This window comes from Emys orbicularis, chromosome 7, assembly GCF_028017835.1.
Source record: "Emys orbicularis isolate rEmyOrb1 chromosome 7, rEmyOrb1.hap1, whole genome shotgun sequence".
Classification (NCBI taxonomy): domain Eukaryota; kingdom Metazoa; phylum Chordata; order Testudines; family Emydidae; genus Emys; species Emys orbicularis.
In genome coordinates this window covers 74,335,131-74,350,464 of record NC_088689.1, presented here as the reverse complement: position 1 = coordinate 74,350,464, position 15,334 = coordinate 74,335,131, and the positions used below count along the sequence as shown (strand labels likewise).

The 15,334-nt window shown below is 47.8% G+C and overlaps 1 protein-coding gene across 4 annotated transcripts in view; it reads left to right on the top strand.

Moving 5' to 3' along the window:
* The window catches only part of PAX2 (paired box 2), a 97,621-nt gene that overhangs the window by 30,257 nt on the left and 52,030 nt on the right, over positions 1-15,334 (top strand). For all 4 annotated transcript variants that reach the window (XM_065407230.1, XM_065407228.1, XM_065407231.1 and 1 more), the window contains exons 4-5: positions 9,974-10,059; positions 12,058-12,177. In XM_065407230.1, coding sequence (XP_065263302.1) covers positions 9,974-10,059; positions 12,058-12,177 — 206 coding nt within the window. The remainder of the gene's footprint in view (positions 1-9,973; positions 10,060-12,057; positions 12,178-15,334) is intronic.

The following is a 15,334-nucleotide window of genomic DNA, read 5'->3' as shown; positions in this document are numbered from 1 at the left end:
CTAAATTTATGTCCCAACCCATAACTAAAAATGTAACCCATCCTTCTCCCCAGAGTGACTTTGATACCCTGCTTTATCATCTGTCTTTCCCGGTAGTATCCCCCCATTGCCTGGATTCTCTAGCTGTTCTGTGTCCCAAGCCCTGGATGCTTTATAATACTTCAATGGAAATAAAGGGGCTGCTCGGCTGGTGATTCCAAGGGCTTGGTGTAGGGTGGGTCCCTTTTCCAGCTCCTGGCACAGAATTCACAGAAAATTAACCCAAAGCAAAACTACTCTGTAGGGCCAACTAGAGCCATGGGCATGGCCAGATAGGGCTGGATCCTTGCTGGTGTAAATCAGCATAGATCCATTGACTTCAGTTAGTGGAGTTATGCCTGTTTACACAGCTAAGCTTCTGGCTTATTGAGTGTATAAATACAAACATACCATGAGCTCGTCAGATAAAATAAAAAAACGTTGATGGCAGTTGTGGTAGCGAGAGCCTGTTTCCCATAATATAACACCACTGTCTGTTCAGCTAGACTAGTGGCTACATGGTGTAACCTTTACATGGCTTAGGCCATGTCTACACTACAGGTGCTGTAGCGCAGATGCTTCCTATGTGGATGGAAGGGGTTTTTCCATCAATGTGGTTAATCCACCTCTCCAAGCAGTTGTAACTAGGTTGATAGAATAATTTTTCCATTGACCAAATTGCATCTAAATCAGGGGTTAGATCATCTTAACTACGCAGCTCATGGGGGGTGAATTTTCCCTCACCCCTGAGCACTGTGGGTAGATTGATCTAAATGTGAAGTGTAGCCCAGGTCTTATGCTAACTAGATGCACTAAAGCCAATGGGATGGGCTTGGATCACTGCTCGCCCACATGAGTTAGAGCGCTCAAAATCCTGCCCTACAGAATTGCTTTCCCACCCCCAACCCCCTCCCTGATCTGGCTGCCGCTTTTCCTTCCCTCCACCAGTCTTCTCTACTTGGGGACCGCATAGTGCAGCGGAGCCAGGATGGACAAGGAGCTGCTACAAGCTGACGTTAATGCTCTGCTCAAATTAAATGAAATAAAACCGTATGGTGTCATCACGGGTCACCGATTTAAAACAACAACAAAACTCCAGCCCCTCTAAGCCCTTCAGATGGTAAAACTACTGCTGAGGATTCTGCCTGTCTCTGGCATGCCAGGAGCCTTCTCAGTCTGGGGAAAATCTCGTCAGAGACTTGCCGGGGGAGGGAAGGGATTGGGCTTCTCTCTTGCACACGGGTTGGGGCTGAGGCTAAGTTGGGAGAGTTTGGTTCCTTTTCCCCAGATCCTCAGCTGGTGTAAATCAGCGTAGTTCCAGTGAAGTCAGTGGAGCGACAGTGATTTACATCAGTCGGGGATCTGGCACCCAGAGCTTGTCTACACATTACTGTTTGCCAAGCCAGCGTGTGACTCTACAGTGCACCAGCTTGCCATGCGGTAACATCCTGTGTGGATACCGCCACAGTGCAGCGTCTTGGAGTGCAGTTCGGTGCACGACTAATTGCAAGTGTAGTAGGACACGCCGCATGGCGGGACTTTTGGTGTCCATGTGGAATGCTGCATGGAAAGCTGGTGGGTGTAGATTCACACCTTGGCTTGCCGCACAGTAACTCGCTGTGTAGACGATCCCCTAGTGTGCAAAGCAGGACAGGCAGCACGGTTTGACTGATGTGCACAAGGTAGAAGCTATGAAACCTGAGTGTGATGAACAGAGACCACTACTGAATTCCTTCCCCACCCTCAATCACCTCAAAGCTTCAAAAAAAAATCCATCCCCTCTGCCTATCCTTCCAGATCTAGTATCTAGTTACCCATTCTATGCTTACCATGGCAGTATCTGACCTCCCTTCTTTTCTCTCCCTGCCCCAAGAGTAGGAAAAGCTGTATTTGTTTTTCATTGTCAGGGAAAGTTTGGGTGAATACATGGGTCTTGTGTTTCCTCCGGAAAGCGCTGAACTTTGGGGGCATTCTGAACTCAGGGCAGGGTGCACCATAGCCTCAGGTTAGCTACCAACTTGTGTCTACTGCTCCTACCAGCATCACCCATTGTTCCTTGGATCATGGATGTCACAGTACATTTTAGCAGCAATGGGAGAGGCTATTATCCATGTCACAGGATGGTGGAAATTACATTATGGCTATAGTACACAGCAGCAAAATGGAGCAGCCACTTCTCTGGCTGCATCTACACTAGCAAATTCAAAGCCACAGTTCACCACCAATGCAGGTCCCCTACTGGGAGCTTGAGTGTAGACAGGGTGCAGATGTTCTTACCAACATCATGTCCAATCCTACCCTTAGAACACCCAAGCCCTGTCTACACTAGACATTCCGCTAAGCAGGGAAGCTACACCAATGCTGAATTACAGCTATTTATCGTAGCCTCCATCATTGTAGTATCTGAGCACTTCACAGTTTGTAATGGTATTGTGCTCACGACTGCACAGAAGCATGAGGATCTATCTATTCTATCATCTTACCCCATCTGACGTAACTGTGGATGTTTTCATTGTCTGTATAAAAGTGTAACGCATTTCTGAGTTGTTCTGTGAAGGAAAAGTCCTTACCCTCTACTTCCATAGAGCAGGGTCTCTGAGTGATGGCGATGGCTCAGTCTGCTGTGCGCTGTGTCGTACACACACAATACTGTTACACCCACCCTGGTAATAAATGGGGGAGGGAGAATGTGTTTGTTCATCCATTTTAAATCACTTAAAGGCAGGACGTGTGAGAGCTACGGTGATGTAACATGACCACAGTGCATGGCGTGCGGATTTTAGAATATAAATAGCCTAGTAAATTACTTACTTAGGCCTCAGTTTATGCAAGGTGCAAAGCACTGGCCTCTCAAGTCCTTGTTTAAAATAAATAATACTAATAATCCATAGTTGAGTGCCTAAATAAGTAAATTAATAAGCTGCTGAGTGTCTTTACTTTCCATGCAAGTAAATGGGAGCGGTGGGTGCTCACTGCTGCTGTAAGTCAGGCTATTTATTTAAATGCCTACATGAATGTATCAGAGGGGTAGCCGTGTTAGTCTGGATCTGTAAAAGCAGCAAAGAGTCCTGTGGCACCTTATAGACTAACAGACGTATTGGAGCATGAACTTTCGTGGGTGAATACATCTGACGAAGTGGGTATTCACCCACGAAAGCTCATGTTCCAATACGTCTGTTAGTCTATAAGGTGCCACAGGACTCTTTGCTGCTTTTACATGAATGTAGGCGCCTAGCTTTTGGCATCCAACTTTGAAAACATTGACCTTCAGTTCTGTAATGAAAAAGATTCTGAAGAATACTGTAGAATGTGGCACAAGCTGCAGAAACCCTGAAATTCTAGACTCCACAATTTTCTCCTGTGGCCAACGCTGTGTCAGTTTCTGGTGAGATTTGACAGGGTGTGTGTTTTCCACTGAGGCACTTACCCATTTCCTTTCACAAACCATCCCAAGCGGCAGTAAGATAGAAGTCCCAGGGCCTATCAGGCTGGGAAGTGAGAACATGTAATGATGTCACAAAACGGGGTAGGACCTTTCTTACAGTTGATCACAATCTTGGATTCTCACTGAACAGAAGGAATTTTTCAATCACTTGTTTATCAGGGGAAAAAATGCTCTGCAGGCTAAGCATGACTGCTATACTTGAGTGAGGATTATGTCCATGCTGCTAAACTTCACATTTTATACTTCATTTTTGTTGTGAAGCCTCAATCAGATAAGTGTCCTTAGCAGATTTATGTTTAATAACAGGAAAGGTGAATTTTTGTAACTCTCTGAACTCAAAATTAGCTGAAGGGACTTTCCAAAAATAAATTTAACCTAAACTTTAAACTTAAACTTTCCAAAAATAATCACCCTTGGGCAGAGGCCACACATGGAAAATTTCAGTCCAAACGATGAATGTTTCAGGAAGTTATGAGCATTTGAAAATGGGGTTGGTTTCAGTGGAAACTGTTTTGCAATATTAACTATGAGGGTGATACCAGGAACCAACTACAATAACTCACAGGTTCCTAAAAGAGACACTATTTCACAGTGTGATGTCATGTCCTGTAATGATATAATATACCATTACTTAACATAATATCGCATATTAAACTCAGTTGGCAAAATGAATTTGTTTCTTTATTGCCATCAAATGTCTTTAAATGTCCCACAATTTGAAGCTTCAGAAGCTTATATATTAAATCTTCTGCATATTCTACTAAACTCGAAGGAGCCGTGTTTTCAAAGATTAGTGTCAAAGTTGCATCTGTGCGATTTGCACACTCGCTGCTTGTGCAAAAGTCTCCCATTGGAAAATGAAAATGGGAATTTACAATAACTACCAATTTGCCCATGCACTGGTAGCCAGTTTGCCCTTAGTTAAACACAAATGCTATTACATCAGCCACTGAGTATGAGGGGGTGAAACCAGGGATGGATCTACCCCAGTGAGACATTGTCTAGATGAAAGAGCTTTGAAAGGATTCACATGTACTGCAAGGAAGTTTACTGCATTGGCTGGGTGACAACCACTGATTTGAGTTGTTGAGAATCGTGGCTTCTCCGCATTTGAGAAGGACTCAGGAAGTAGTTGCGCAAGAAGGTCAAAAGCATATCTATTTTCAACTTTTTGGCTAGGGAATGACAATGAGGCAGCAGCAGCAGCAGCAGGAGGTGAATTGGACTTCTGCTCTCCCATAGCAGTAATCCAGAAGGCCGAGGTTTCAGGGCCACCTAGGGATCACATGTGGAAGAAGTTTCAAAGTTCAGGAAAACCCTGGTGTTTGAGGGTTGCATTGTTATGCTGTGTGGGTTGCTGCAATGGCCAGGATTGGGTCAACTCTGTTCAGCTTTCATCTGCTGTTTGCCTGGGGAACATGCTTCAGGTGTTCTTGTTCACAGTGGGCTCACTTTACCTCTTAAAGTGACAGAAGTAGTTGTTAGTAGGGCTGGGCAAAATTTTTCGTACAAAAAACATTTGACAACACAAAAACATTTTGTGAATTTGTGTTCCCCCTCCCCCCCAAAAAAGTGAAAAAAGGAAACATTTCTTTATGATGTTTTCTAAATGGAACGTGTCAATGTTTTGGTTCAAGACAACTTTTTGTTTTCAAGTGTATTTCAATTTTATTAAAGGAACAATCAAAAATGTTAAAAAATGCTCCAAATCAAAACAAAACATTTTCAACACTTTTCAAATTCACTGAAAATTATGAAAAAAAAATCATTCAACCCGAGATGATATTTTCCTCCTGATTTTTTCAGAACTGGCAGAAAACTGGAAAAAAATCACTTATTCACCCAGCTCTAGTTGTTAGTGTGACTATTTAGCTCCATCCACAGATAGACTGCAAGGTAATGGAATGGCCACATTCTAAATTCCAAGTTAGAGTTACAGTCAAACCCACCCAAAAGCTCCATTCTTTCTTTTCCAACAGTGTCATTCATGATTGCAACATGAGGGTTCTTTTAGGGTGCCAGGCTGTTTTTAGCCATAGGAAATGTCTTCCATTCTGAGACTCCACTGGGTTTATCCCTTGTATGCCAATAATTATTATGTATGTAGCCTTGTTATAGCTGTGTTGGTCCCAGGATATTAGCGAGACAGGTGGGTGAGGTAATAGCTTTTATTGGCCCAACTTCTGTTAGTGAGAGAGACAAGCTTTGGAGCTGACACAGAGCTCTTCTCCAGGTCCTTCAGCGCTGTGTCAGCTTGAAAGTTTGTCTCTCTTACCAATAGAAGTTGGGCCAATAAAAGATATTACCTCACCCATCTTATCTCTCTAAGAATTACTTTGATCAGATTTATTAGTGGGTTGCAGAAACACAGCCTCAGTACTTCTACCCACTTCCTTGTGAGCCTGTGACACAAAACCAGCTTCATTCTTGAGACAGGAATATTTTCTACAGAGCCTGTCACCTTCAGGTCACTGACTGAATTCTGGTCCTGGTTGGTAGTGACCAAAAATTACCACCTGCTGGTGAGTCTAGATCCAGTTCCTAATGGACACATCTCAGCAACCACCATCCCAATTGGCCCTACTTGGCAACCTTGTAATGGCATTCCCAGTGGAAAGTCCAAGGTGTGGGTGGATATGGAGACTGAGCTTCCCTTCTCCCCCCTGCGTGGGTTGGTGGGACATAGCGGGGAATCTTGCATGGCTTTTACTCCTGTTCTGTGGATAAGGAGGCCTTTTGGCCCCTGGACTGTCAATCCAGAACCTTCACTGTGCTGAATTCACTAAAACCTCCCAGAGAGTGACGCAAATACCACATGTCCAACCAACCTACAAAGGTTGGTGTGGTAGGGCGGGCAAGGCGTAGTTCTCTGGAGACCTGGGTTCAATTCCGAGCTCTGCCATTGGTTCTGTGTGATTGTGGATAAATCACTTTGTCTGTCTGTGTCTCACTTCCCCCTCTGAGAATGGGGCTATAGCTTCCCTGCCTTCCAGGGGTGCTGTGAGGTTAAATATGCTAATGTTGTGAGGTGCCCAGGTAATATGGTGGTGAGGGAGGGAGATAAATTTCCCTGTAGAACAGCATCCCACCCTATGAGATCAGAGCTATTCACTGGTATGTTAAATGCCACCTCAACCTCATCCGCTCTTCCCCTCCACCCAGCTTTCATCAAGACTCTCTAGAGCAAGGTGAAAGTCTTGGGAATCAAACTGAATAGAAAACCAACCATGTAATACCAAGAGTTGGTGAACAGAGCTTGTGAGAGCAGCTGCCCTCAAATCAGAGGGGCTATATCTTATAACAGCAGGCCAGGATATTTCCGTTTTACATTTAATTTGTTTATATTTCTCACTTCAAAAAAGTCCTGCTGGCATCTCTGTGAATGGAAGCATCTCAGGTCATCTTAGTACAAATAAGGGCCTCTGATGTCACTTCAATGCTCTTCTAACTGTATTTAGGGTAAGACTCAAAAAGAATTGTCTTCATCTGTTCATTTCAGCACAGAATAACTTAGTATAGTATGAGGTCATCTCAAAGTATGAATGGGGATGTCTGATGTCATCTCCCTGCTAATAGGACTTTTTACAGTATGTCCTCTAAGGCTGCAGGGAATTCTTCTAACTCGCGCATTTCAATATAGTACAATACAACGTAACATAGTATAATGTGTAGGTTAACTCAGACCCCCCCTTGGGCAGAATTTGGATGGATGGATAGATGAATAGATACATTTATACTAAGCATACATACATTATATCACTCTATTGATTTTTTTAAAAAGTTCCAAGTCTGCCTGGCTGTAATGAGATTTTTTGAACTTTGTGTTGCGATCAATGAGAGGAATATTATTGGCCTGGAGAATTGATATACCCGCTCTGTGTGGCTTGTTCTGCTCCCAGCCTGCCCCTGCCCCCTAGGTGTACGATTCCATCAGACACTTAACCTCTTTTACAGTGTCATCAGGCTAAAAGGAATCTAATAGTGACACGGGACTTGTGCTCAGCTCTCTGGCACTATTGCTTTCCTGTCACAAATAATTTATAGCTTTCTATTTCCATCCCTGTGCCTGCACCCCAGCCCCACTTTCTGCTCTCTCTGGGCTGGGCTGAATCAATACACTCACACAAGCACAGTGGCACTTCAGGGTGCTTCAAGGGAATGGGGGAGAAGGGGGAAAGAAAGAAATTACAATACCTGCCCCTTCATGGACTTCTTAGGTGAGCTCCTCAGCTGGTGTAAATCAGCATAGCTCCAGGATCTGGCCCCATATGTACAAGGCTCTCAAATACCTCCTGACCAGATCCTCAATTGGTGTAAATCAGCACAGATCCATTGACATGAGTGGAGCTATGCCAGCTGGGCTTCTTCAGATACAAACCTTTACATTACCTGCCTCTACATACTTTCCAGGCACCATCCTCTGCAACACTTGCTCTTCCAGCACACTTCAGGCTCCATCACCTGCAACGCCTGAACATCCTGATGCTTCTGAGGTGCTCAGCCCTACAATACTGTTCTCTGGCCTGGGAACAGCCCCCAGAATCCCAGCCATACCTATGCTATCCTGGCCCTGGCCCTGGCCCGGCCTCCCCCAAGCCCTGTACTGCCCTGCCATGCTGGGCCGCAGAACATGCCTTTTCTCTTTGAAGTCTGGCCAGCTTGTTCTGTAGAAAGAGCTCTGCAGTGTATCTGCCTCCCACCTTAGGTGGAGCAGGGGAGGATGTCAGGCACCTTCAGTTATTTGCTTTCTCTTTTAGGAGGGACTTTAGGACAGAGCTTAAAGTGAATTTAATACAGGATTGACAGTCCTGGAAACCAATCCCTGAACAGCATGGGCAGCCCTCGTGCGGCCCCTCCACCCCATGCCTCAGCCCTGACCTGGAGGGACCCCATTTAGGGTCTGAGGGGGATTCGGCCTTCATGGCCTCTCCAATTCTTGGTGGCTTTGCTGAGCTCGCCAGCAAGAGGACTATTAGTGAAGGTGGTGCTTGGGTTGCAAACACTTGCCCATCAGCACAGGCTAGGGACCTCTCCAGCCCTTTTCACCAGCAGCCATCAGGAGGTAATGATTTTCTTTCATCACTGACCTCAGCTGGATTTGAACCAGTGACCTAGCAGCAAAAAACTTAATGTAACAAGGACAGGAACATAAACTGAGCTTTAACTTTCCATCTTCATGCTGGGATGTCTCCTCTGCTGTGTCACATTCCCCAACACACCTTCTCTATGCTTCTGAGTTATGTTAATTCACTGCCCGATAAATGCCGAAGCCGCACGCTTGTGGAAGCTTTGTCTTTGCTTATGATCTATGTCCCACTGTCAGTTCCTTCGGCTACCCTGTGCCCCCAGTTGCTCACTTATCCAGGGAAAAGTCCTTGGTAATGCTTAATCGGTTAATAAGTGCTTTACTTTCTTTAAAAAAACAAAGTGCTTTGTATTTCCAGTCTCTTGCTCTCTTGGGTGAGAGCTTCTTGATCATGTAGCATGATGTTGACACCAGTGGCGTAGCCAGGTGGAGGGAACAGGGGGAGCAATAAAAAAAAAAGGCGCCACCCGCTGCGGCGCATTTACTCACCCGGCAGCGCTCTGGGTATTCGGCGGCGGGCCCTTCACTCGCTCCGGGTGTCTTCGGCGGCACTGAAGGTCCTGCCGCCAAAATGCCGCTGAAGACCCGGAGCGCCGCCGGGTGAGTAAAATAAAAGCGCCGCAGTGGGTGGCGCCTTTTTTTTTTTATCGCTCCCCCGGGTGAGTAAAAAGGCGCCAAAAAATTGACAAGGCGCCACTTGTGCTCAGTGGGGGAGCGGCTGCTCCCCCGCTCCCTCCCTAGCTACGCTACTGGTTGACACCCAGATGGGTCATAATTACACACATTATTGGGTTCAATACAGGGGAAAGTGGGTGAAATTCTATGATCTATGACATACAGGAGGTCAGACTAGATGATTTAATGGTTCCTTCTGCCCTTTAACTCTATGAATCTAGGTCCTTGGGCCCTGTCACCCTTCACACGTATTTCCCTCTCAGTCACACTACAGATCAGATCTGCACCACTCACACATTACACAGTGATTCTGCGAGTTGCTAAGGCTGCCAAAGTCTGGCAACTGAGCTGGGTTCGTCCAACCTCTCCCAGCATCACCAGGAATAATGGTCCTGAACAGCCAGTATGTCAATGATAACCTAGCTGCTGACACATGGGACAGGCTGCTATTCCCGGTGATCGTTCTGAGCTGTGTTAGCTTTGCAGTGAAAACTCCCATCAGAGAAGGACTCAGAGGGACTCTCATTGACATGGCTGGCGAAACCCCCATGACCATGTTGTGGCCATGCTGAGTCAGAAGAAGCCATTGCACAGGGTTATTTTCTGCTGTGCTGCGCATTGACAGCAGATCAGGCCTCCTGGTTTGGCAGCTGGGGTTGGTGAGGGCAGTGCCAGAATTTGATGGGCTCTGAGGGGCTGGAGGAGCTGTGGAAGGAACTGAGTTCTGACCCAGTTTCACTCTTTTACAGGATTATCAGAACCAAAGTTCAGCAGCCTTTCCATCCGACACCAGATGGGACTGGGACAGGAGTGACTGCACCTGGACACACTATTGGTAAGAAGGCAGTGGAGGGGCTGGCACAATGAGGGATGGGGCCGTTGGATCTAGACACAAGGGAATAAGGATGAGGTTGGGGGAGTGAAGCAAGACGGACACTAGGGCAGACTAGCAAGAGAGAGGCACTAAACAGCGCAGCTAAAGGCAGAGGGTAAAATTCTCTGCTGGCCTAACTCCAATGGGGTCAGTGGGTTACGTCCAAGTCAGAATGCGACTCAGCATGTAGACGGGGTTGGAATCTCATATTGAGTCACTCTTTATCCTTCTACCTCCTTTTGTCTTTCCTCTCTCTCCTTTCCCTCCCTGTATATAAAGTGTCCATCACCAGAGTGTCCAAGCACATTTCTCCCTGTGCTTCCCTTTTCCTGCCTCCTTCACACTCTTCCTCTTCTTTCACCTCCCCCTCTCTGTTTATCCATCTCTCCCCTCCCTGGAATGAGCCCGTTTCTCAGGGACAAGGATACGCCTGTAGCAGGAAAAGACATTTCCGAGAGCTGGCCACTGAGTCCAGCAGTGCCGGGATGTATTTCACTGAGACGTTAATGGGAGATGGTTTGACTATGGTGTGCGCAGGATTCTGAGCCTGTAATAACGTCTACAGAGAGTTTGCTAGTCTATAGTGTTACAGACTCTGTGCTAAGGGCGTATAAGGCATTTTTTACTGTTGGCTCTGTGGTCTTGTGTGTATGTTCTGCTCCTGCTGGTACAGGGTGGGGTTACTAATCTGTGCTGGAAGAACAGTGCTGTATGCTGGGAAGCTGTGAAATGTGATGGCCTATCTAGGGAGGCGATTGTGGGTGTTTTGTTCCTGGAAATCAAGCACTGTACGGGGATCTCCTGGGAAGTGCTGGTCTATACTGGATGGGGCTGGTGGGTTCTGTTCTGTACTGGAAGAAAAGTGATGTGTCCTGCAATGTAGTAGAATGCATTGGCCTCTATGGAATGGTGTTTGTGGGTACTGTCACTGGAAGTGTGACACCATATTGGGCTGTACTGGGAAGTACTGGTCTGTACTAGATGGGGCTGGCAGAGTCTGTACTGTACTGGAAGGCTCCTATTGCACAGAGAGGTGTTGATCACATGAGTACAATGTTCGGGGGGGGGCAGAGGTGTGCAGGGGAGGTTGCACAGGGGAGCACCGATGTATATCTGGGCTGTGCTGCTAATTGCTAGGATGCATACAGGGATGGACTGGGAAGTGATGGCAAGCCTCCTGGAACGCATTGTACTACCCTGCACACCTGCACTTTCTTTCTTTCTTCTGAATGAGTTTTCTGAGCTGATACTGGGCTACACTGGAAACTGTTGAGAGATGATGGCCATGACTAGGTTGTAGTGGGAGACTTCTAGCCTATACTGGGAGATGGTCTGTACTGGGATGCACCACAATGGTGTTAATCTGTACCGGGATACATACTGTGAGCTCTTGATCTGCACTGGGAGATTGTAGAAGGCGTTGGCTTGTACTGAGATGCACTGAAATGCTGTGCACCTGTGCTGGGCTGTATCCTGGAGGGGAGGTTGTACTGGGAGGATGTCTGGGATATCATGTGACAGGTACCTCTTGAATGGGGCAAACTGGGAGAGAACGCTCTACACTAGGCTTTCCTGGGAGGCGCTTGGCTGAACCTGGACAAACTGGGCAGTCATTAGCTTGCGTGGCACATGCAGACCTTGCATGGGACTCCAGTGGAAGGCACTGGGGAGCTGTTGCTCTAGACTGGGATCTACTGGCAGGTTGTAGCTGCTTGGTGGTATGCACTGGGGTCTGTGGAGCTGCTGTATGGTGAGATATGTGGCAAGACTGAGAGGCAGCAAGAGGCGTTGTCAGTCTATGGAATATCAGTCTATGGCTCCTTCGCTGACACGAACTGGGGTCTGTTTGGTGCCAGAGGCTTTCCTAGGAGAGCGCGGGAAGGGGTAGCTTTCGGCTGGGTGCTCCCTGAGTGCTGTGCTGCTCTCCTCATGGCCCTTTTCCCTTTTCCTTTTGTCCAGTTCCCAGTACAGCATCCCCTCCCGTCTCCAGTGCCTCCAATGATCCAGTGGGTTCTTACTCCATTAACGGGATCCTGGGCATTCCTCGGTCGAATGGCGAGAAGAGGAAACGTGATGAAGGTAGGGGGAGGGGAGAGGCTCATCCTCCCCTTTTATATTCTTTGTCCCCATGCACAGGCTCCAATTTCAAACCAGGCCTTGCAGCTGCTCCGGGGCTAGATCAGTTTTAGCAGCAGCGGCTGATTTCTCGCACCGCCCTGCTGGCTTGGAATGTTCTTCTTCCGAGGCCTTTCGTGACAGGCTACATTCTCCAGACATCTGCTCAGCGGGCTGAGCAGCCGCTTCCATTCCTGGAGCTGATCCCAAGCCCATTCTCCACTGGAAAGGGCTGGAACCCAACTCCCCAGGTGCCAGCAGGTGCCCGGGCTTTGAACTGCGAGGAAACCAGGTCATTCTGACTCACTCGCTTCCTAACCTGACGCCATCTCAGCTCAGCACCTGCAGCGGGGTGGGAGGAAATGTGACTCTCAGGCTCTCGTTGCTAGCAGCCCTTTCCCTACGACCTGCCATCAGCCACTTATTTACAGTGACATTAAGGGCCCCGGTTTCATCTGGCCTCCTTCACAGCACCAAACAGACTTGCTTGCACAGTACAGGAGACCTACTAAGTATTTGGCCCTGGGGGTGGTATCTAACCCCCACCCCCAAACCCACAGAAATTAGGGATTAAGATTGTTCCTTCTTTTCCCCCTCCCCCCTTCCCACACCGGGGTGGAAGAATGGCTAAATAGATCTTGGAATGAGCAAAAAGCTGTAGAGCCAAGCCCACCCGCTGGCGTGTTTCCAGGTGGGCAGTGTAAGGAGTGGGAGTGGAGTCTCAGCATTCGTGGGGGTGGAGGGGCATAAGGCTTGCATACTTGTTGCCTTAAATCTGTTCTTGTATTTGGATGCACTCAAAATTGGGGAGGGGCTGTTCAGAGTGTGAGGCCTGAGTTGTTTGACCCGTTCAATCCTGCCTTCATTGAGTGGTTCTCAACCTTTCCAGACTACTGTACCCCATCAGGAGTCTGATTTCAGCCCTGGGCAGCGGGCTCAGGCTTTGGCATGTATCTTAGCTTCGTGGGGCCCCTGCTTGCCACTCCCTAATGCTGGCCCTGCACTTGAGACTCCTCTAAACCCATCCCATAACCCCGCGTTGACACCCCCAGGTGGAGAAATACTGGTATAGTAGATAGAGCAGTATAAACAAGTTGTTGTCTGTATGAAATTTCAGTTTGTACTGACTTTGCTAGTGCTTTCTATGTAGCCTGTTGTAAAACTAGGCAAATATCTAGATGAGTTGATGTACCCCATGGAAGACCTCCGCAGACCCCCAGGGATACGCGTATCCCTGATTGAGAACCACTGCCTTAATCTGTCACTTCCCACTCTTGTCTGTTGTGTGGATGGCGCCTCCTAGCAGTAGGAGGCTGACTTGCCTGCAACCCCCAGTCCAAATGGGGGTAAGTTAATGGCAGGGAGCCTGTGTTATCTGGTGGGTTAGGGGGAGGTGGAGGCTATATTGCAGCAGAAGAGCTGTATGGGGGGTTGTGCCAGCTACTTGCATGGCTTCGGTTCTCATAGGGTTCACGCACTCCTGAGTTTCACTTTGAGTTTCAGGTTCAAATGAACCCAGTAACCCCTAGCAAAACTTAGCTCCGGCAGCCTCATCCTGCCTGGTTACTGGTGAAAACCAGGGACTGCGTCATTTGGAATGCAGAGATTCAGACCCCATTAAAGCAAATGGGAAAACTCCCGCTGATTCCACTGGGAGTTGGATCAGGACCCAGATGCAGATCCAGTCCCCAGACTGATGGCAGTGAGGTCCTGGGACAGTCCCACTATGGAAAGGGGAGGACATTAAGGGAGAGGTTGAGAACTACTGCCTCAAAGTTTTGGAGTGCTAGGATCCAGGGTTTTGGTTTTGACCCATCGCTACTGGAATGCAAACCCTCCGGTAGTTTTCATGGTTACACCTAAAGCATAAATTGACCTGGTACCTTAATTTCAAGTGAATCCAGGTTCCACTATAGATTTGCAAACCTCTAGGTACACCACGGCTGTGTTTGGCATTGTCAGGAAAACCCAGATTTGATAAGTTTCACCTGTAGTGGAGTTTTGCGGTGATCTAGCTCTTGGCAGGATCCCTTAGTACTCGGTATAATGCCAACCAGATCATCTGGCATCAGTACTTTGCTCTTCAGAAACATCCCAGGAGCTTTGCCTATGACGGGCTGATCCATTCCCTAGATTTCAGTCCAAGAATTTGAGCTGTTTGGCGCAGTACAATGAAAGTACCAAAAAAAAAAAAAAAAAGTATCTGAAACCCAGACATACAGGGCAGCTTTTACTGGTTGCTCTGATTCTTCCCAGATTTGATTTATTAAGGAAAGGAGATTCTCTGCAGTCCCTGCTTCCAGTCAGGAGCTGGGTGAGTCATCGGCCGTTCCCTGTGTGGTTCTGAGCACCCTCAGCTTTCAGTGCTGCCAGTGGCCGCTGCATCTTGCAGCGTGTGTTCAGTGCCTTAGAGGAACCTGCCCTTATATGTCTTGATCCTGCTCTCCCAAGGATACCCCAGCATCATACCCCACCCACCAACAGTACTAACTGGAGGTCCCTCTGCTTCAGATCTCTTTTCCTGGCAGGAGCTCTCCCAAGGTGGTGTGTCTGCAGCCAGTGCCTTTCTCTTGTTCTCCGGCAGTATTCTCCTAGCCTGGCAGGCTCTAATTTGTCTTAGCTGCAAGGTGGGATGGGAGGGTTGGGAGGCATGGGAGACTGGAGAGGGTGATTGTTGGCAAGCCGCTGGTATTTTGTACTGTAAGGAGTCATCTTCCCCGTGTGTTCCATGGGTGCTGAATGATGTCCGTACCAGTGATCCTGGCTGGGGCTTGCTTTTTGCATTTAAAGAGCAAGAGTTTGCCTCCGAAGGCAGATCTGCAGTCCCAGCCATGCTAGGGGGCAGGGAACTAATTCCCCTCTCCCATCTATGGGGTAAATGGGAGTGCTCTCTCCGGAAGTCCCAGTCAGAGCAGAGGGGACTAGCCAGGCTGCCCCTGGTTCTGAAAACGTCGTTAGCAGCATGCGGGGCGGCTTGGAGGGGAAAGAGAGCAGAGAGGAGCCTCCATCCTTATCCCCGGCTCCCCTCCCGCTCCTCCTTGCGGCAGCTGGTGCCTGCATTAGACAGCGTGCAGATGATTAAGAAGAGGGGAGATAATTATGTGTCAGGATGATGTAGCCA